Source organism: Poeciliopsis prolifica, unplaced genomic scaffold (assembly GCF_027474105.1).
Source record: "Poeciliopsis prolifica strain line A6 unplaced genomic scaffold, Auburn_PproV2 SCAFFOLD022, whole genome shotgun sequence".
Classification (NCBI taxonomy): domain Eukaryota; kingdom Metazoa; phylum Chordata; class Actinopteri; order Cyprinodontiformes; family Poeciliidae; genus Poeciliopsis; species Poeciliopsis prolifica.
The window spans coordinates 287,387-311,237 of record NW_026562397.1 but is presented as its reverse complement, the minus strand read 5'-3'; the positions used below and the strand labels follow the sequence as shown (position 1 = coordinate 311,237).

The 23,851-nt window shown below is 36.7% G+C and overlaps 1 protein-coding gene across 4 annotated transcripts in view; it reads right to left on the bottom strand.

Moving 5' to 3' along the window:
- Nucleotides 1-23,851, bottom strand: part of sgsm2 (small G protein signaling modulator 2) — an 83,934-nt gene extending 60,083 nt beyond the window's left edge. For 2 of the 4 annotated variants that reach the window (XM_055045313.1, XM_055045314.1), the window contains exons 1-2: nucleotides 23,381-23,850; nucleotides 11,200-11,275 (exon numbers count right to left, since the gene is read on the bottom strand). In XM_055045313.1, the coding sequence (XP_054901288.1) occupies nucleotides 11,200-11,275; nucleotides 23,381-23,440 (136 nt within the window). In that variant the 5' untranslated portion in view covers nucleotides 23,441-23,850. Of the gene's footprint in view, nucleotides 1-11,199; nucleotides 11,276-23,380 lie in introns of all 4 variants that reach the window. The other 2 variants (XM_055045315.1, XM_055045316.1) reach the window with 2 other exon arrangements.

Genomic DNA, 23,851 nt, shown 5'->3' with positions numbered 1-23,851 from the left:
ATCAGTAATTCCATTCAAAAAGTGAAACTTTATGTTACATTCATTGGAATGTAACATACTAAGACAGATATTATCTGTCTAATAATATCTATTTAACCTCTAGAACAACTTGGCTGGAGACTGATTTACTGATTTAAGCTCAAAGAGGTTAACACTATATAATTTTTTAAGACAAATACAAAGAAAAATGATTTTTAGAAATATTGGCCAAATATGAACATAATTTTGCAAAAGTTTTTTTATTATTTTGTCTTAAATGTTCATACATTGCACAATATTAGTCAGGTGGTGGGAGATTATTCACCATTTACCAGGATAAAACCTGGTAAATTGTTTTATCCTGCAGCTTGATAGACCAAACAGTATACTTTATCTTATAATTATAGTATATTGACTTACTGTTGCATCAAATTTTGGAATTTGATTTTAATCAGATTTATTTCAATTAGATCCTTGGATACTTAAAAACCTTTTACCCATTAAATTTAAATTTAATATCCCACAAATTAGCACATTACTTGGGGTAAAACTCACAACAAAGAGAGAAATGTTTTTTGGTAATAAAATTAACTATAAATCTGTGTGCTGTAGTATCTTAATTATTTCCTTTGGAACTGAGACAAAAAGAGAAAAGTTTGTGTTGACTTTTACTGGAATAAGTGTCCTTAATGTTGGAACATAAAACTGAGCTCTCATCATTTTAATTGGACTAATTTCATTAGCTCATGCCTAATTCAACAGTTTCAAAGTTGTGTGCCAGCACAAACAAGAACACATTAGCTACCACACAAGTCTATCTGGCAGTTTTTCTTTTAAACGTTATGTGACCAGTAGGGGATTCTGTGAAAAGTTATGTATGAAATGAAACTGAACACAAACTGAATTATATGCAATATTTCATTAACAATTTCCTTTAAAATAGTTCTACAGAAAAAAAAATCAACTGTCCTTGTCCAGTTTCACATTCCTTTTATCAGGGTCACAGAAGGCATGCCTTGCCCACTCAACAACCTGCCCAATTTGCAACAGATCCAGTCAAGCAGCCCAACGGTCATTCTCAAACAGGGTCTTCCCGTACCAGTTTTCTCCTTTAAACATTCCAGACCAAAATGTATGCATCAGCTAGAGACCTGGTGGTTTTCTGCCTCAGCGATTCATCACGAAACTGATTCCTGTTATAAACACACTGACACAGAAATCTGGTGTCAGATGATAACTGTGAGTTTGGATCTAAAAATTGCAGGATTATCTTCTTTTAGAAAAAACTCTTAGAATACCTGAAATATTTTACTTATAAAACTTTTAGTTTTCTAATCCTGTTCTATTTTAGTAATCTAAGATGCATGCAAATTAGTATGGTTAGACACTAACTAGTTCAGAACATGCTGTTAATACTTAAAAGAAATATCTTAATTCATTTGGCTATACTTCTACAAGAATTGTTTTCTAAAGGTTTTAGTGTTTTACTGAACTCCTAAACAAACATTAAAGAATTTTACCCATTTTGTGACAGGTTGACCCCCTTCGACCTCTGACGTATCCGCTAGTACAACACTCTCCTTTTCTGATGGCCCTCTTAGTAATTTATGTAAGTTCAGCAGTTGTTTTAGTTTGAATCTTTATCAAAATCTGTCAAACTTAAAATCTACTCAAAATATTCATGATACATCTAATATTTCATATGCACAAAGGTTAACTGTTTCTAAAATTAATATAACCAAACTTATACTCGCAACAATACCCAGGAGACATGTAGCCTATCCAGGGATAGAGCAGATCAGCAGGTGAGAACCAGGGGAAGCCGCACGCCTCAACAACCTTCAGCTGCAGCCATAATGCTAGCAGAGCAACAACGTCCCAGAAACATATGGCAGATGCAGCACTCAAGACCAACCACAATACCAGTCACTGATTATAAGATGGCTCTGATGGTCTCAGATGAGCAGATCAGAAATACAAGCCACTGAGGCAGCCGACATGTCGAGGGATAAAAAAAAAAAAGACACACACCTAAGCAGCGCCCTCCCCAAGATGAAGTCATCTGCCCCCTCATCCCCACACTTTCTCAGAAGGCACAGGGCACTCCCGTCAACGCGCCGGTGTTCTGGGGCTGACCAGTGGTTCTGATCATTGTCTGAAGCCGCTTGCTGGCTCTTTAATTCCATGGCCTCATCGCAGCCAGCAGACTGTCCCTTGTCCGCATATTTCCCAGTCTCCCGTGTCAACCTCTGCCCTCTTGACAGTCAGCTTTTGCATCTGCACAGCAATCCGAACTTCATGGGCGTCCTCTATCCCATGCCATTCAGATGACCTGAGAGTGATCCAAACTTTGTCTCATTGCCCTCAGTATAAAACACTTCAGGATCTCGAGAAACTTATCCAGGCATTTATCTTTAGTCATACTGATATCTGCAGTAGTGTCTTACTGAAAACCAGGGAGATGCAGCATATCACCACAGTTTGAAAGTCCTCTCATCATAGTTTAGAGAACAGACCTAAAACGCTATGTTAATTTATGAATCTCTGAACAGTCTAGCACCTCAACCCATTAAACATCTGTATTATATCATCCTTCTGGTCCATTTGGTCTTCTGGTTCTGATCAGCTCTTCTTCCCTAGAACCAAACAAAAGCAGCATTCAGCCTCATGCACCACAAACCCAGAAAATGTTCTGAAAATACTGTAAAACAACCAAATCAAAAATCCTTTAAATCTACCACCATATTTTCAGGTACAACTTATTCTATTTTCTAAAAATGTTTCCAAATTACATTTTGTTTGCAGTTTGGCATATTAATCAGCCTACATTTATAGTGCATATACAGCTGCATTCCTTACACTCCTGCTGAGTCCTTTTTGGGCTCGAAATTCTTCCATCTTGTTAACGTGCCATATGGCTTGAATTCCCTCCTTTTCTCGCTCCTTTTTGCTCCTACTTTGCATCCACAGTGCCTCACTTTCAACTCCTGCAGAATTTTCAACTGTGGTATTATTTCAGCTTTTCCAATGTTGATCAGCTGCTCCCTGTTGTAAACCACCCTACTGCTATGGTTAAGCGTCATAACAAAGTTGCAGGAATACAAAATATATAGCAAAAATCAGTCCGACCACACAGAATCCAAAACAAGAAAGTACAACTGTTCAAACAAAGCTATTTTCCTCCAAATAAAAAAGCAGAAATTAACGTTTGAAAAAAAAAACACTTCAATGAAAGCTACTTCAACGTGTTGCAACACACAGTCCCACAATTCTGTGCTGCTGAGTGGCATAATATATATGAATACCAGTATTCATATATTCGCTGATCAAAAAATTTATTTAAATCAGTAATTCCATTCAAAAAGTGAAACTTGTATGTTACATTCATTAGAATTTTAAGACCAATACAAAGAAAAATTATTTTTAGAAATGTTGGCCAAATATGAACATGAAAAGTATGAGCATTGTACAGCATTCAGTATTTAGTTGGGGCTTCTTTTGCCAAGATTACTGCAGCAATGCAGCGTGGCATGGAGTACATCATTTTGTAGCTGATTGACTCTATCGATCTGTCTGTCTGTCTATCTAGGGAGAAACAGCAGACTTTCTTTCTTCTCTTCAAAATCTGTACCTTTTCTTCTATTTCTCTCCATTCATCTATTTTTTTCCCTTTTTTTTAAAAGATTTTCTCACAAATCCTGAAAAAAAGTTCAACATGTTTGTAAAGTGCTTAAAATATTAAAATTGTTCCAGCATTTCTATCTTTATCGTTCATAAACATGATTGGGAAATTTAGAATACATAAAATGCAGTTTATATCACTACAGTCATGTCACTGAGCACAAAAATGGGAAAATCGCAGTTGTAAATAAAAGACAGCACAAATATGAATCAGTACTACGTTTAATGTTGTCTGCTTCAGTTTTTACTGGGGGTGGGTCAAGGTTAATACTGCCCAAAGTTCCTGAACTATTCAACTTTTTGACTCAGCTTTTACTTCCTCAAAGAGCCATTATTCACTTTTAATTTATGGAAAGAGTAATAGAAGGACTTAATGTCTTCAAGTTATAATTTTTTTTTAGATGCAGTTTAATGCAAACAAATTTTAGTTAAAGTAAAGAGAAGCTCATTTAGTCTGAAAACTGCCAATATAAATAAGGTCATCTTATGTTGTAATCGGATGCTGAAAATGTCAGACCTTAATTTCAGACAGAGTGATGGTGGATTACGATCACTACTGCTTTGTAGCTTGTTTTTGCAATTCATGTCTCAGATCAGCTCTGTTTTTTCAGGGCTCTTTAATACAAATCCTTTGAAATTTCTTCTTCCTGAAAGTCTTCTGTCTGCAAAGTTTGCTCTACCCTCAAAAAATAAGACAACAAAAAACTCTATACATACCTGAAATAAAAGCCCATACAAGAAAATTAAAATCTTCTCATCATCTTAAAATATCACTAGATTTAACCAGTGAAAAAATGGATTAAATTTGCTGGCATTTGACACTGAGTAGAGATGAGATCAAATGACTCATTTCTGCTCTGACGTCACTGCTTATTATTATCAAATGACCTTTTACCTTTTCATCTTTCTGTAAAGCCTTGAGGCTCTAAAGGCTATTCATTTGCCTGTATTACACTAGTAGAGCCACAGGAGAGCTGGTTTGTGAGGTTTTACAGCAGGACTAAAGTGCTGTGGAAAAGTATTTACCGCAAAACAAGTTTCTATCATGGCTGCTTTTTGATACATTTAAATCTTTGAGATCATCAAAATAATTCTTATATAACGCAAAGTTATTCTAAGCAAATACGCAAACCCAGTTTCTGCATTTATGGAGGAAAAAGGGTGATCCAAACCTGCTTGTTCTAACTGCCTTACAATGTCACTAGGTGACTCTGAGCCCATCCAATCACTGAATAAATGCTTAGAACAGATGCATGTGTGGATGTGCCAAAACTTTCTCCAGCTGAACAGAAACAAAGCTGAAATCATTATTTTTGGACCTAAAGAGGAACGATCTAGAGTCAATGCTCAGCTTCAGTTATTACAACTAAAAACTAGCGATCAGGCCAGCCACATAAAGACGATTACAAAGTCGGCCTTCTATCGCCTAAAGGACATCTCCAGGATTAGAGGACTAATGTCTCAGCCAGATTGAGAGAAACTCATCCATGCGTTTATCTTTAATCGCACTGATTATTGTAACAGCGTCTTCACAGGCCTGTTCAACAAATCAATCAAACAGCTGCAGCTTATCCAGAACGCTGCTGCTCCTGTTCTCACTAAAACCAGGAAGATAGAGACATAACAGCAGTTTTAAAGTCCCTCCACTGGCTCCCTGTAGCTCAAAGAATAGATTTTAAAATACTGTTGTTAGTTTACAAATCACTGAACGGTTTAGCACCACAATACATTGAAGATCTGCTGTTGTATCAACCTTCCAGACCTCTCAGGTCTTCTGGTTCGAGTTCTGCTTTGCATCCCCAGAACCAGAACTAAGAGAGGAGAAACAGCTTTCAGCATCTATGCACCAAAAATTTGGAACAAACTTTCAGAAAACTGTAAAACAGCGGAAACCCTGACTTCCTTTAAATCTCAACTAAAAACACACCTGTTTAGAATTGTATTTGAAATGTAATATGTAACAATGTATTGTCTGTTATATGTTGCATGACTTTGTGTTTTTGTGTTTATGATGTAAAGCACTTTGAAATGCCTTGCTGCTGAAATGTGCTATACAAATAAAATTTGATTGATTTGATTGATTGATAGACGAGCATTTTTTTCATTCTACCATAGTGGACAGGTTTGGTAGAATGTTTAAGGTTATGTCACAGCATGTACATAGGATCTGAACTTTTGACTAGGCCACTCTAAAACCATGTGGGTTTTTCAGCCATGAATACCTGCACTGGGGTGCTTCAAATCGTTTTCTTGGTGATTAGCACATTTGGGGTGAAGGTCCCGAAATGATGGCCAATATTTTCATTCCCAGTTTTCTGGTAGAAAGCCAAATTCATGGTTCCATCAAGTATGGCATGTCGTCCATGTTCTGATGGTCCACTGGTCACAATCATTGGTTACTGCTCCCAACTGGGCCCGACATCAGAATGTTAAACTAGAGGTCTGCTATCTGTTAGATTACATAAAACACACCTAGATCTTTGGAGACATCTGAGTAATTTTTTCAAATGTGAGACTGACTATTGTGTTTTCTTTGAAGAAAAAGACAGGAGTGGGAACTATTTCCTAGTGTGCTTAGCAGCATGTTTTTGGATTCTGTTACACTGTGAGTGAAATGAAAGTGTGTTACATTGATATGACTCACATGCGTTATTTAAGCAAATGTCCATTTTAATACAATTGACAGCCTGGAAAGCTTGAGGATAATGTCCTGAACACACTAAAAGTTTTTGAGCAGAATTTATTGTGATGTTTAATAAACTTCATTACCACATCAGAAATTTAGTTCATGCAATTTGAAACAAAAATTTAAATTTAACTAAATGAAATAATTCAATTATTTTATTACTTAATAAAAAAATTCTAGCACACATTTTCAATTAATTTAAGAGAAAGTGTACTCTTTAACTAGGTGAGGTCATGTAATGAAATAATTATTTGTTTTAAATTGCAGTGTTACGTTAAAACTCACGATTAAAGATCAATGAGCAATCAGAACTTAAAACAATACAAGCAAAACAAAACAAGCACTCGTTTATTCTTAAATCAACTTTATGAACCTTAATTTCTGAGTTCTAAGACACAGAAACATTTAGTTGAACACATACTCATTACTACCGTCATAATATCATGATGGTAGTAATTTATTCCAGTAAATTGTTATTTTCTGGAATACAAACATATTAATTTAATTCTGGGCACTATTGGGGATAAACAGAGGTCAATCATCTTGGAACTGTGCATTTGGTGGAATGAGTGGCATGGACTTTGCCATTTTATGTCACAGTTCATGTCCACAATTCAGCTGTAGGCTCTCACCCTGAGAGGTAAGAGACCTGGTGTCAGGATAAAACAATGAAATATTAGTTTTAAAATTGTCTCTGACGTTTTAAATTCTCATCCCAACATCTGTCCAGGTCAGTGTATGGGGCACCTGTACTGCTTTGACAGAGATGAATAAGTTATTGTCTATTCTGGAGACAAATGCATGAAATATCAAAATTGTTTGGATATTAAACTGTATTTAACATTTAGATTACATTTTCTGAGTCACTGTTCATTTTACGGGATCATGGGTGTACTCACTAGCTGAAAAATCCAATATAATCAGTTTTCTTATGGTTGTGTTATTCTGGTTTCTCATTCATCTTGTTTCACTAAAAAACATAAACTTGAATCTTTCTTAAATAGGCAATATACTGAAGAAGTATTACACCTGAATAACGTGGTTCACTGTAATCTCTTTCCTTCATATAGAGTTCTCCAAAGAAACATAATTCCTTTTTGACATAATTGTAAATATCCATACAGGTTAACTTGTGTACAGTTTGAGTGAAAGCTTAAGAATTAAAGCATGGGCAGTGCGAGAGGCAACGCGCAGAGGGTCCAGATATGTGATTGGTCCGCTCTTTTGGCTTTAAATGCATAAATTCTAAACCTATCTTTTAGAAATAAATCTGCTCAGCAAGTGAAATTCTGAGAAAAACAGATTCCAACCCCCCCCCCCCCCCCCCCCCCCCCCCCCCCATTTAATAATTTTCCTAAAATTAAAAACAAGAAATGCTTAGCCTGGCTCAGGGCATAGTAAAGCCTGGTGGGCCGCAAGGCTTATAATACACTGGGGGAAACGTTGCCCCGTGTCGTGATTTGAGTTTTCTGTATGTTTATTTTGAGTATTTTTTGTGTCTGAGTCTCCTTGTTGTCCTGTCTCCCCTTGACTGTTCCCAGGTGTTTCTCGTTCTGTGATTAGCCTCTGTGTATTTAACCCCACCTGTGTTCTTTGCTCCTCGTCGGGTACTTGTCTATTCAGAGTCATTTGTCAGTATCATTTGTTCGTTGGTATCACCAGTTGTTACCAGCTTCCGCTCAGCCGTGTTGCCTGGCTGTTGAACTATTTTGGATTGAGTTTTGGATTTTTTGTTATTAAACCGTCATAATTTTCTCATTTACCTGGGTCTACCATGTCTGCCTCATCACCTTCCACCACACTTAATAGCACCCAGTGTTTGAATAGTTTCACTTGAGTTGTTATTACGCATTTATAACATTTGATGATACTAAATGCTAGGTTTTGTTATGAGCATGATGTGCACAGCATACTAACATTATTTTGTATAGATCAGGCTGGAGAACTGAAGCACATGTTATGTGCTTACGCTAATATCTCTCGATTGTCAGGTTAAATAAACGGAGACCACCTCCAAACCCAGACTTGATGTCTTGTGGTTCGTCCGATCACCACATAACAAATACAACGGTCACACTCATTGATTACTGCTCCTAACTAAACCAAGAACTCCGCCAAGGCCTTTCATTGCTTTCTGAGGTTGCAGCAGAAAGAACACGTCAGAAGGCTGGCGAGAGAGTTGGGGGATGTTTGCTGGCAGAGCCACATGATAAGTTTCTGCCAAGATCTTTCAAGGGTTACACAGGAACAGTGACACTCATTTCTGGAGTGGCTGCTTCACTTGACTGGGATCCTGTTTAACATTGGTTGTCCTGCTGTACTCTCATTTACAACGCCAATTTGAAGATCCATACAAGGCTTTGAAATGCATCAAAAACCTCTGACTGCTTCATGTTAAGTACTGACGTGAGTGAGACAAGATGATTTTATGTCTATTGTCCATCTCCCCTTTTTGACAAACAATTAGCTGAATGTTCATGGGATTTCTCACTCTGAGTGGCATGAACTTTGCCATTTTATGTCACAGTTCATGTCCACAACTATCATTTTGAATATGTTTAACTGATGTTAGATGCATACATTGTCTTATAATTCTAACTGCTGAAGGTATTTAATTGGATTGTAGTTCAGATGTCTAAATATTCAAGAATATGGCTATGTTGGGTTTTGATTTATGTAGTTTTGCAGTTGGTGGTGCTGTTGCTGCACCTAGGCTCCTATAGGCTTTCAGTTTCTTGAGTTACTTATCCAGATGTGGATTCTTCAGGAAGGTTTGACAGTTCTTCACCTCTTCACATTCCTTTGTTCCCTTTGTTTTTGGATTTTTTTCTTAGTTTTTTTTCTTTCTTACTGCTGGGTTAATGAATTTTTTTTTAAATCATATTTTTCAAAACATGACGGTCTTAATCTGATCTCAACCAATGCCAGGGGTCTTAACATGCCTCGCGGAAGAACCATTGTATTAGAGTTTCTCTGCAAGAGAGATATGGATGTTGCTATGATTCAGGAATTACTTTTAGTGCACAAAGATACGGGTCAATTAACCAATAAAATTTATCATTGCAACTTCTTCTGCAGCAACAAGAATATAAAGAGGAAATGCTTTTATGTAAACGCAAACTAAAATTTTGTTCTATTGGCTTTTTGCCAGATGATGCTGGCCAGATAGCTACTGCTAAGATTCGCATGGATGGGACAAAACCTAGCATTCATATTCGCTTATTCCCCAAACACTTATGATGTTGACTTTTACTATGTAACTAAATCTATGTTTGATCTTGTAGTTTTCATTTGGTGCTAGGAGCAGATTTCGATGCAGTTTTGGACAGCTGTATGAACAGAACGGATGGCAGTGAGAGTAGGGATCAACGTCTTTCTTCTGAAGCGCTCCGACAGTGGGCCCAGATACAGACATATGGTTGACATTTGGCGCATGGTCAACCCATAGTTAAACGACTTCTCATTTCACTCAGGAAGGCATAAAACTGTTTGTAGTTTGTCTTTCAGTGACATGCAAACCTCATTACTCAGAGACGACATCCTGAGGGACTGTTTCCAAATTAAACCTATGTGTAACTCTTTAAATACATCCATTACTCAACATGGAACTGACACAACCAAAAAGAAAAAGAAAACATTCAGATGATCAAACCCCTGCCTTAAAAAGATATTGACACCACGCAGGATCACTCAGAGTTTGGTTTTTCATAGAATGGTGAGTCATGAGTTTATCAAATTCAGACTGCAATAATAAGTGTTCTTTATAAATATACACGGAACCAAAGGTTGCATACATACTATCAAGCTGTGAGATGTGCTGCCTAAGTCTAAGCAATTTCACATTCCTTTATTTTTTCTCATAATGAACATAGGAGATTATTTCTCCCTTGATAAAAGCTTTGAGTTATTCCCAGAGAAGAGCAGCAGAGACCCCTGGGGTTCTATAATTTGCCAGAAAAAAAAATCTATCTGTTTTGAAATATACATAATGCTTTGTTCAGATAGATATGTCATTCTCACTGCATGATCAACACGTACCTCTAAAAGCACGACAATAGGTTATATACCACATTGAGCTTACACAAGAAAAGCAAGCATTGTGGCTTTTAAACTTGACTCTTACCTTACTAAAGCGTCTCTGCTGCATCTCTGAAGGGGGCCAAGGTGCATAGGTACCTTGGCATGTGATTGGTGCATGCCCCAGGCTTTTGTGCTCTGTTGAACCCATCAACTATTCAATGCATCAACTGTAACTATATCTTTCAAGACAGACTCCTGAAAGACAACAAGCATACTGTATGCTATTTGCTCCAAACTGAAATATATTCAGAACAGATTGCACTATGTTCTCAGGCTGTAGAACAACAAGGTGACTCAGAAACAAAATTAATACAAGATAATTCATATTTATTTTTAACCATTTATAAGTATTTATTAGACATTCCAGGAGAATAATAACTTGAGCTCAAAACACTTCTGCTGTGTAACGTTCACCTGATTAATTTTATCCACATGCTACTGCAAGCTCCACCATCTGGTCAAGAGAGAATCTCTACATACAAATACACTCATGCACACACACATACATACTCTAAGCCTGGTTTGTCTCTGACATCAGTTTCCATTAGATCTTCTGTCATTACTAAGTTTCCATTGATGCAACGGCACAGTCTCAGTGACGTAAAGCCACGTCCTTGATGGAGAGAAGCGGTGCCAAGTCACCTGCAGAAGAGTTCAACAAGTGTATGTGTGTGTGTGTGCGTGCGTGCGTGCGTGCGTGCGTGTGTGTGTGTGTGTGACAGAGACAGAGAGAGAGAGAAACAGACCACAGTTAAATATAGGTGTGTACTTACTGCACAGAGCGATGATGTGGCTGCTGTCTTCATGCACAAATTTCTTAGTTACAGCCTCTTCCATTATTTGTTTCACCTGCACAAAGAAAACAGAGCTGGTCACCTCAAAACAGGTAGGAAGTATTGCTTACTATTAGAAACATTAACCATTTTCAGGATCAAGATAATCTGAATATATTTCCAAAAGGAAAAAAGTGACCAAAGCAGAAGGTAGTGAAAGAAGTAAATGACACTAGTATAAAGACACTAATAAATTAGTTTGATACAGACCGAAAGGTCAAAGTGAAAGGTATGACATGTCAAACTGTCATATTGTGGAGGTTCCTCCATCTTTCCACAATGTTAGTATTTATTTAAATGTCTCCACACAATATATTTATAATTTTACTTTTTCTTTGGTGATGATTATTGCATTAGGTTATTTACTCATTTGGGTGCAAACCTTATGTCTATTCAGATCATTAACTGCTTTGTTTTGCTGAGTTTGAAGGACTGGCTGGGAGAAGATGATTGGTTGTAAGGCAAACCAGAAAGTGGAACAAACCCATCAGGCTGCTGGAAGCAGGGAACTTGATGTTGAAGATTCTTCCTCTCTCCACTAATGGAACAATTGCTAAAACATTTTGGTGTTAGGTTATTTTGTTTTTATAGTTGTGTTAAAGTCAAAATGTTTTAGTTTGAATTTGTTATTTCTGGTTATGCATTATTTGCCTTTGTCTCTTCTCCACCCCTCGTCGTTTGTGTAGGCAAGCCTTTTTGTATAAATTTATTGTGTGTTCATTTTGTGAGGTCAATTTTGGTTTGTTAGACTGAGTTAGGTATGCCTTAGTTGATTTCTTTTGGGCTCATTTTTGCTATATTTTTTAGATTTGTTGTTGAAAGCCTTTTGTTAAGATTTTTTGGGAAACATAAATAGAAAATATATTTTTTTTATATGTGCATTTGTCCTTGTGTCTTACTGGTCGGACTGCAACAGTTATTTACAATATTAGTTGTAAATTAGTCATTTTCAATAATTGCATCTGATGAATTAATATCTGAAAGAAGAATTTTAATGAAAAAACCCAAAGTTGACATCGAAATAACCTTCTCAGTGTTAGTGTTTCTGTGCTGTCAGCACTTTCTTGTTAAGAAACCATCTCAAAAGACTTCATTCTCCATCTATAGAAACCACAGCTACCCTAACTATCTGGATTATGCGTATCCATAAGAGGTATGATGCTTGACAGTATTTTTTAACAAGCTTGTTTTCGTTATTGGAGGCTACACAGAATGCTGCACCAGCATAAACTCTGAGAATCTACAAATATTTTTGTAACTAGCAATCACCTGAAGGCAAAATGCTGAATAATGATGGCCTGTATAAGTTGTATAGCACTTTATCAAGTCAAGGGACCCCAAAGCGCATTACATACTACATTCAGTCATTTACCCATTCACACATGCTAATGGTGGCAACTACTGGATTGAAGTTCAATGCTCACAGAAGTGTCAAACTCTGTAAAACAAAACTGTATTCGCTCAGGAAAGAAAATTAAAATTGTGGTGGTGCACTGTGTTAAAAAAACTGCATAATTAGATATGTTCCTCATAAACATAATTTTTACAATTTTATAAATTGCTGATATTATTTTCAATCACTGGAGAACAATGAGAACCAAAGACTTTAAATATACTGAGGAAAGGTGGAAACATCAAAGGAACCAGACAAATGACAGGTGAGTGGATGCGACTGGGAAAAGAAGCAGGTGAGGAAATGGCTAAGAACTGAAAAGGGGATCAAAAAAGTCTGACTATCAGATTATTTATGGGTAGCACAGATAAACATTTTAGCACAGAATGCATTGTAGCAGAACAACCGGTATTCTGTTTATCTTTGCTACCCATGAATCCATCCTACCTTGTGGTAATGCGCATGCACACACTAATGCTTTCACATACCGCTTACTTAGCAGATTTCTTATAAATACATCCTTCCTGTGGAAGTTTCTTTTCATGTGTTTTATTTCATCAAAGATTAAGGTAGGTTTGTTTAAATTATTTTATACCTGGTTTTCATTAAGCTGCGTTACTACTTCATGTTTTTAGTTTACATGATGGGCAGCATTTATAAATGGCTTTAGTTTGCTGTCTGCAGTGTCATTACTACTTTAAACAAGTCATTGTCTGGCGGTTAATCAGGACAAAAGACATTTTCTGAGCTATTTTGTTCCCATGCGTTTTAAAATTTTAGTTTAATTGTACTCTGTCTTTATTAAACCGTGCTAAATAAAGTATCTTGGTAGCGATACTATGTGAGATTGAAGCTGTGTAATAGTAGTGTAATATTAGTGTATATTAAACGTATCCTATCAAGTGCATACAATGTATTAATATGCAAAAAAGACTTGTGGTGATCTGTATTTGTCTGTGTTTAATTTAATTCCAATAAAAAATTGTTTCTCCTATCTGATGCGGTTTTATTCTCACAAACACCTCTGCATTTAAAATAGGCAGGATATTCTAATAAAAGGATTAATGCATACATCTAGAGCTTTTCATTTTAATCGGGTAGGATAGTCAGATGAAGGAAGTGATCTTTTTGTGGTTTTGGATTATGACATTAACCATGTATATTTATGTACATGTATATAAATTGTACTAATTCTATGCAGAGCATAACTCCTCAGTTTCCACTTCAGTTTCGTCACTCAAATAATGTTATAAGATGATATTTAACATTATCATAACTTGCTATAGTTTTCTGTTTGTAAACATGATGGTAGCAGTTTTGGACACGTAGCACTGACAAATAGACTTAGCTATGTATTCGTGCTACGATAGGAAAATCTGAAGAGGTAGCACTGATAGAACACTGGGCTGCTGAAGTAGAGCCAGTGGAAAAGGGGAATAAGTGGATGATGTTAGGATCCTAAATTATTCCTTTCTTTGCTTAGGTCAGGCGTGTTTCTGTTTTATTTTAGTTCAGTTCTTCTATGTGATTCTAATTGATTTCTTGTCTCTAGTTATTTCCTATTACTCTAGTTTATTTATGTTTATTAGGTCTTGTTATCCTTTAGCAAGGGCATAGGAACGAGTGTCATTGGGGGAGATGCATATCAAAACTCTTAACAGATCAGTAAATAGCTTGAGCAGGAATGTAAAAAACAATTGTGCCATCAACACATCAGTAACGTGTTACTCTAATCTCGACCTTTGTTTCAGTAACAAGTATTCTAACATGTTACTATTTACAATCCAATAATCAGATTGAAGCTATCTATCCACATAGCATAAGGACTGTCATTCCAGGACTGACCACTCACTTTATCATTTACCTCATAACTAGCAAGCCCTGCATTAAGCAACTTACCAAACATGAGCCATTAAAAACACTGAGGCAAATAGCCTAAATGTTTTTTTATCCTGTCCTTTTCAGCCACAAACATTTAACTAAAATATCTACTGATATGTGTTATTATCTCTGCCTCACTCTGACTCCCTGCATCTTGGTGTCCTTGCACCAGGATGCAAGGACATTATGTATTTACAACAGACACTACAATAATGTACAGTATCAGATTGTGAATTAACTAAATATAAAAAAGTATGTTTTTATCATACACAATGAGAATGTAAACAACTTCATTTTCAAATGTACAATATATTAAACATCTCAGTTCTACTTACTGTGTAACCTGTTTCTGATACCAAAAATGTTCACTCTTATTTTTAAACCTCTCCTCAAGATTTAAAAGTAAACCTTGAGCAGGTTTACTTTTAAATAAACCCTGAGGTTTATTTTTTTCTTTTCAAGTCTCCTAACATTATACCATTGTAGTCTGAAATAATGAAAAAAATATTGAAATGTTGAAAGAAATCAACCTGACATCAGTCCTCACCTGTTCTCCTTTCTGGTTCTATTAGAATGAATATAATATTTAAACCTTCACATCCTGAAACTCCACCTGGCTCTCCTTTGTCTTCCCTAGCCTGCTTTTCTCATAATAAATTAGTTTAGTTTATTTGAAAATAAAATTGGTTAATACATATTTCAATAAACTAAATGAAGACCTCAACAGAGCTTCTTCACTTTTCTTCAGCATCATTATTGTACTGCCATTCTCATGCATATATAATATAATATAATATAATATAATATAATATAATATAATATAATATATGACATGTGACTATTCCAGTATTAAAAATGGCTTAACCTAAAATATTTAATTCTATATATGAAAGTAAACTGACAGCATGATACAGTACTATAAACAATCAAAACTTCAAAAATCTTCCATCAAAACTTTGCTATCTTTTTGTTCCTGTTTTTGTTCGCTCTGGCTCTCTATGTTTCCCATGTTTTCTTAATTTTATTTTTTTCATAATTTTTTCCATTAAATAATAAAATGCACTCGCCATCTCTGCCTCTTTGCATTTGGGTCCACCATCGAAATCTACAATACGACAGTTAAATACCATTTTAACTGTCAGTGCTTTTTATGGAGACACTAAAAAAAAGAATCTGCAACAGACTGGCAACCTGTCCAGGGTGTACCCCGCCTCTCGCCCGGAACGCAGCTGGAGATAGGCACCAGCAACTCCTAACCCCAATAAGAACAAGGTTGAACAGATAATGGATGGAAGGTTGGATAAAAAAAGAATTAAACACAAACAGAACAATATTTCATCATTTAATATGTGAGCCAAAGAGCCACTTGTGTCTCCAGAGATTCAGGTTGCAGAGCCCTGATCTAGCATATGGAAAGTGTGATCCTATCACAATACAGCAGCTAAAAGTGCAGCACTATAATTTTTTATTTATTGTTGAAATATAATTGTGAAGGTTGATATTTAAAAAATTGTCAATATTTTAAAAAATATCAACCACTAAATATTTTAAAAAGACATTTATTGAGTGTAATTTCTTCAGAACCCCTCTTGGCCTTCATCTAGAACCGCCCCAGGCCTGCTAGTCTGGGTCTGATGCATTTTTGCTTCGTATGGGTTTTTTTTTCTTCATTGATAGGAAGTCAGGTTATCTAAACTGGTAAACAGCATAAAACAATATTAATGAAGTAATACATTAAATCAACACCGAACAACTATACATAAAATATATTAACATTGGTGAATAAAACACACGGAAAGTAATGTAATGTAGAAAGTATGTATGTATTTAGTGTTAATCTATTAGTATGATTTGTTCTTTAGCTGGCCACTTATTTTGGTTAATGCTATAATTTATTAAATATCCAAACGCAACATCCTCAGCAATAATAATAATAATCAAACTTAAATAAACTAAAATTGAAACTGAATCAATCATAGCAAAATGTTCTGTACCATATCAGCCTCAGGAGACGATTGAGGATGAAGAGACGCTGATTTCTGTTTCTTTAGGTTCTGACGAGTCTGCAGTTCCTCTCCTGATCCATTCTGTCTATTACACACCAACAAACTGTGCCACCACAGACACACTGTTTTTGTCGATCGATGTGCACAGAATCCATCCTCACGGAAATTGTTCAGCTGATAATCCGCGTCTTTTCACTCACATCTGTATTTTTTAAAGTGTCATCTTGAGATGAAGTTTGTCTTTAAAAGCTGTTTTAGTTGCTAAAAATCAATGTTTTGTTAAAACATAGTAATGTTTTTAATATCTTTGTTAATATGTGTCAAGTTGCACCTTGTTTTTAATCATCTCAGGAACTGCATTAAAGCTAGCAACCATTATTTTCTCAAATCATTCCAGAGATAAAAAAGTTGTATTTTATTACAGGAAAAGGGATGTTTTAAAGTTGCAGTGACTGCAGATAAAGTTAGCTTTTTGACCTGCAGCAACTTTTAAAACCTGGAAAAATAGATATTCATATATTTACTGACATCACTTGAAAAGTGTCAAATCCTGTGTGAAAAAAAAAAAACGACTAAGGTAGAAGAACGTTTAACCTGAGAGCCCAAAAGTATTTGGCTTTCACTTCAATGTAGTTTAACATACTGACCTGGCCTGAAAGTCACGAAGCTAGGAGTATGTAACAATATCACTGAGGAAAATAATTTCTCTGACTTAATGGAAATTAAGTCTGAAAAATATTTACAGTATATCTCTTCATCCACAGTTTATTATGTAAGTCATATTCCAAACTGCATTAAATGAATCCTTTTTCTCCAAATTTTAAACAGAAATACACCATTGTGACAATGGTGTAAAAGCATCCTGTGGACAAAATGTTTTTGGATTTTTTACAAATTTATTGAAAACAGAAAGCTACGAAATCAGGTTTACATAACTATTCACAGCCTTTATAATGAAGATCAAACCTTAAGCCGTTTCCTCTGATTGTCCTTGCGATGTTTCTACAACTCGATTTGGAGCTTTTGGACTATATTTCAAAGCTTCTCTTTTTTGTGACTGATCTAAAACAAGCAAGCTTTTATGTTTTGATCTGAAACCTCACAGAAATTGCACTAAGTTTTGTATTTCTGGTCATTGCCAAAGTGTATGTACAGAGCTCAACAGAAAGTTTGGTGACACAAAGAAACAGTTTAGATCAGGGGTGCTCAAACGTTTTGAGACCAAGATCTACTTTTTCCTTTCACCAGCCGGCTGAGATCTACTTCATCTACACGAAGACATAAAATGGTAAATTAAACCTATTGACTTATTTTCAATAAGTTATATCAGAAATGATAAAGTGTCTAATCAAACTTGGGGTTAGAGACTGATGCAGTTTCTTCCTCAGTGAGATTCTGACACTGGCAGGAGGTTACTGGTTTCTCAGTCAGAAGCTGGTTGCAAACCTGAGACCAGCAGATGTCAGTCAGTTATGATAGATCTGAAATTTGGTTTGATGAGGTCAATATGAGAAACTACAGACTGATAGGAAGAACCAAAGAGCTCTGCAAAGGTAAAGGCAAATTTTCTGAATCTGGGATATAATTAATTTAATTTCACATAATTATCATGCTAGAAGCCAATTGCTTGTTAAAACTTAAATATATTTGTCCTATTTGATATTTGTTATGACTGCAAACAAACAAGGTAATTAGTCCAAGTTTGTTGTTTATTGAACGTTCAGAAACTACAGTGGCTGTGATGAACCACAGCAAAGGGCAACCAAGGGGAAACAACCTGATCAGGTGATCAACTCACAACCATTCGCACCTTTTTACTCTGTCTCTCTTTATCATTAAGCACATCCGTTGTCGTGGCAACTGCCTGCGCCGAGCAAAGATTACATTAAAAACATTCAGTCCGTTACAATATCAGGTTTCCAGGCTTGATCTTTATTTATCAATTATTAGTACCATGCAGCTGTGACAGAGTTAACAGAATATTTTCTGCATTTTAAATGGTTATTTTTTTTAAAATACAGAAAAATTGAAGCCAATCTGTCATTTAACAGGTTAAAATTAACACCCTTGACTGGTGTACATGGGCAGACATTACAGACTTTACACAAAAATTTAATCGTAGAGGCAACTAAAATCAATCAATAAAAAAAATCCTTTCTGAATATCATTTCATGGACACTGAACAAAATGCGTCTTTCTGACCGGGAGCTGACAGTGTTGAAGATTTATTGACAATACGCTTTGGAGTGTCTGGTTGGGAAGCTCAAAGAAAACTAAAGAGAATGCAATGTTGAGCTAGTCCATTTAGAGTCTAAACACAGGAATCTGAAGTTTATTTTAAGGAAATAAATAAGGATGCAGAAAGTTAATTAGACTGTAAAATGTGTAGTGTGCTGCGGAACTAACGCGGATGCAGCTCCGCCACTGCTAAAAATTAAACTTAAAGCATCCTGTGGTTTTAACAAATGGACCTACTAGACATTACATTCCCGTGCCCATTAGGAGAGCGCTCAGGAGCATGACAGATGTAGCATCTGTCCGTTTTTATGGAAGTGAAACCGCGCAAAAAGATCCTTGTAGAAGCACACAGGGTAAAAAAAACTTGCAGAGTTCAATTGATCGGCTTGGATCAGACGGATCCAACTGACTGATGAACTAGCGCAGATTTATCTGCAGATGTGAACCAGGAGGAATTTGTGAGGCACTGTGCATTCAGACCCCTCCCAGATGAAGTGCTGGTAATTCAATCTGGAGAGATTCAGATGGAGAGACAGTGATTAAAAGGGTTTATTGACATGCATTCATGTTCTTTGGTGCTTGGGCCCCGGCTGAAGACATCGAGCTGTAAATTGCAATAAGCTCAGATGAGCCTTCCCGATACTGATTAGGAATGTCATCCCCCGGGCCCTGACAGTGGTGGTAGAGGTCAGTGAAGGATGGGTGCCTGGAGAGCCAGGAGAGTGGAGGTGGAGAATGGGCTGAATAAAACAAGAGATCACAGAAATTACTTAATGTGGCTGTCGTAACCCAAGGCATTTGTGCATCACCATGCATAATGGACAGTCTTAAAATGGCCACAGCAGCTGATGGAGAGCTTCAGACTGTCACCAGACATTTCAGAAATGGGTGGCCAGAATACAGTGGAGAGGTGCTGTTGAAGATCAGAGCACACATGAAAGTGAAAAATGTACTTTCAGAAGCTGATGGCTTGGTCATAAGAGGGTGCAGGATCTCTCTATTAAATGTAGAGGGAGAGCAAATTCATCTGGTTGGTAGCCTGGTTTCTCAATAAAGCTGTGATGCAATGTCTGAACAAAGATGAATACAACAGGGAACCAGAGATTTTCACTCATTTGTCTGATTGAGCATTGAAAAGAATTGGTGTTGACATCTGTGAACATAAGAACAGCTATCTCATCATATTGAATTCTTACTCACGATTTCTGGGGTTTTACACCTGCCATCTGGGGTCCATTCCAGATGAAATGGACCCCAGTTTTCCAGTGCAAAATTTCAGCTGCTGGCAAGTGAGATTGATTTTAAACACATCGCATTCAGCTCTCACCATCCACAAGGAAATGGTCTTGCGGAGAGAGCAGTGCAGACTTCGAAGAGGATCCTTCGAAATAAAGACCATCTATGTAATGAAGACTGAAGCTGGTTCGACTGGTTATGGATAAACAATCAGTCCGGGTTAGGACAGTTGATATATATGTTAAGGTGACTTGTGGAAATTAGAGGATATCCGGCTCCAGAATTGAGCTTGACTTGATTTCTTTTTTATGTTCCTCCATACATAAAAAGGCACGTGTGTGTGTGTGTGTGTGTGTGTGCGCGTGTATGTGTGGTTCTCTGAAAAAACAAATACAAATTATGAGAACTTGCCAGTAGAAACTTGTCCACAAAGTGAATGAACGTGGTTGAAGATTACTATAAACTAGCAACTGGTTAATATCTATGAGAATGTCAATAATAATTACACATAAATAATAATCAACCCTGCTAATATAGCCTCACACGATAAGCATCACACGATAAAACATACAAGAGAAATAAGGCCTTTTGACTGCAATGGTAACATCTGCATCTAATTAATCGAGTTTAATACTAAACGGCTAACTTTAGCTCTCAATAATACAGGTTAACTACACCAAACGACCATAACGACAAAGGCATTTATCTTAGGCATTTATAAAACTGAAATAAACCAACAACATTACATTCATTACAACTTACATTCAATGGACGTACACAGGAGAAAGGAGTAATAAACCAAAGCTGCACCACTCAATGCTCAGATCTATAAACAAGTTGTACCAAATATGAATGTGAAGCCACCCAGTGACTGAAATAAAATACTACATCTAAAACACCTTGATAAAGAGAAACTAAACTAGAGGGGTGAAAACAAAAAATTATAAATTTTTTTGTAGTCTATTAGCTTTCAGATCAACTCCATGTTCCATAACAGGAGTCAGTCCAGCAGAACTTCTCAGGGGGAGTAAGATCAGAACAACACTCCCAACATTAGAGAGTAACTTTCAACCTAAACAGCCCAAAAGGAAAGCTGTGTGTGTGAAGGATGCTTGTGAGAAAGCCAAACAAACTTTCAATTAAAACCGAGTCACACCTGTTCCATCCAAGATCCTTTCTCACCTGGTGCACCCACTCGGCCTGTCGTGCTAAAAAAATAAATCAATGAATCACACAATAAATTAAAATGAGCTAGACAGGATTTCCCCCAGAAAACTTGCTAAGCCCAGTGGTCCAGGCTTTGAGGCGGTCCACCGTATTTTTGTATTAAAAGATGTTAAGTAGTCAGAAAATGTAAAAATATTACTGGGGAATTATATGATATGGAAAGACATCTCCAGTGAAATTGTATTAAAACCTACAACTAGTCTTAAAAGCAAGAAATAAAAAAATACAATTAAAAAGAATATCAATTATTTGCATTGTTTAATCCAAATTAAGTCAGATGCTCCAGAAGGCCCCCCAAGGATAAAATAATACTAAAAATAATAATAAAATAATATAAAACAAGTAGATGCGTAACTACGAGGAGAGTGCAAAGGTCCTCACCGGACTGAACCTGGATGATGAGAGGTCAGCTAGCGCTGACTGGTTAACCACTAACACACTGGCCAACCAGAGCCACTCTCTGGACAACGTTTTGAGACGTAATCACCACACATAATTATTTGTTCCCAAAGATAAATCATTCCCACCACTCCCTCAACAGGCACCTCTTAAAGCGCAACCACAAGTTATTTCTGCAGTTCACATAGAGCTGCGCAACAGGAACTAATGAGGTGAGTTCTAAATCACAACCTTAATGTGATGTTCTCCAAAGAAACAGAATTCCTCATGTGTGGGGGTTTGTAAGTATTCATACAGGTCAGGTCTATTAGATAACTTGGATTGTTATTGAGGACAAAAAAATCCCAACCAGATAGTTTCTCTCTCAATCTCTCTTTTTCTAAAGCTGAATGAAGCAGCATGCTATGGGCCCTTTTTCCCCAGCTACAGCTGTTACCAATACTTACAACAGCATCCATTAAGTTGTCATTACTCAGAAACAGCTTCTACACCAGTGTTGTTCTCCGAGTGACAAAGTGATGTTTGAGGATGAGAATTTTGAAGTTTCAGAGCAGCCAATGGTGGGTGAAGGTAAATCAAGGTAGAAGAACGAGGTTGATTACCCTCTAGAGTTATTTTCTCAGCGCAACAGAAATTCTTTTTTTAGATTATAGTTTCACAATAAACTTGCATGGCCCATTATGAATCACTTTGTCCTTTTGTATCATATTAGTTTATCCATGAATATGAAGGGCTCTATGTGCTTTCTAGACATGCAGCTGGAGTCGCAGAACCAAGGGGGTGTGGTTTACAGCCTACAGCATTCACCAGATCAATATGCTGGACATTTACTATATGTTAGGCTGAACTTTTTGAAGAGGTCATTAAGCAGGTTGTCTGAATTGTCCTTATTACTTTTCATACAGGAAAGATTATTGTAAATTTTTAATCTGATTTGTTTGATCAATGTATTTTAGATACCAAATGTCTGCAGGAAGATGATGTGGTGGGTCTTCTCTGAGCCCACGTTTGGACTGCCGCTTTATATTATATTGCTATCTCACAGTACCGCTTACAGGTTTATTACTACCTATTGTGGTGAATTTGAGTGTAATGTTGGATCAACCCCTCATTATTTGTTGGCACATTTAGGTTTATTGCAAGAAGTAATAAACACCAGCAGGCCAGGAAGCAAAAATATGATTTGTTAGGTGACAATGTGAGATAGGAAATGAACATATCTGTCATATCTTTCTTTAAACATGAAGAAAGCTGCAAGATAATTTTAGGACAATCTTGAAAAAAAATGGTTAGAATAGGAATTTAGGAAGATTTTGTCTCAAAAACGAGAGCGATGCAGGTGAGTAAAAATTTAACTAAATCCACCTGTTTTAGAAAACTTGCATTGTCGACATTCATCTCTTTGCTGTCGTAAGTCCATGTTATTTAGATGCAGTATAATAAAAGTGAGGGTTTTATTTACATTTCCCTAAAATATTTTGAGGATATTATGAAATATTCAATAAATCCAAACAAAATGGACTGCTTACAGCTATGCTCGATTTTCTTAGGTTTAATAACTTAAACATTATGAGTAGTCTTCATGTAGAAAACTACATGAAAATGCTGAGTATTTAAGAAATAAATTAAGAATTGATGCACCAACTCTAAGATTTCGGATTAATTAAGGCGTTAGTAAAGCGAATAATAATATAGATTATGAATGTCAGAATGTGTTTTAAGGCCGTAAAGCAGCGCCTACCTCCCGTTTGACGTTCCATAATAATTTCTCCTTGTGTTCTTCCTCCGCACAACCCTCCATCTCCGTCAGTCAGCGGTGCGTTCAACAGCTCAGTCAACCCGACTCTCCCCTCTGGTTCGCTTTGCCCTGCCCGTCCAGAACCTTATTCCTTTTTTATTACCCGTTTCCTTCTTTCCTCGCTCAGCTGGACTCTGACTCATCCGAGCTGCTTGACTTTGACGTCAGAGGATCCACCTTCTTCGCCAAACTGATCAATGGAGGAAGAGAAAGGGGGAAAATGAGATAACCTCCCAGCGTTTCGCTCCGCCCCAATCTCTATCCCGCAGCCACTAAGCATCCAACGCAGCAACCTGTAGAACCTCCGAGTTATTTTTAGCTGCTTCTTCCTCCTTCCTTTCCTCCGTCACTTCTTCCTCATCGGCGTCTGCCGTGAAAGGCGTTGAAATGTTACGTTTGTTTCAGTTAAACAAT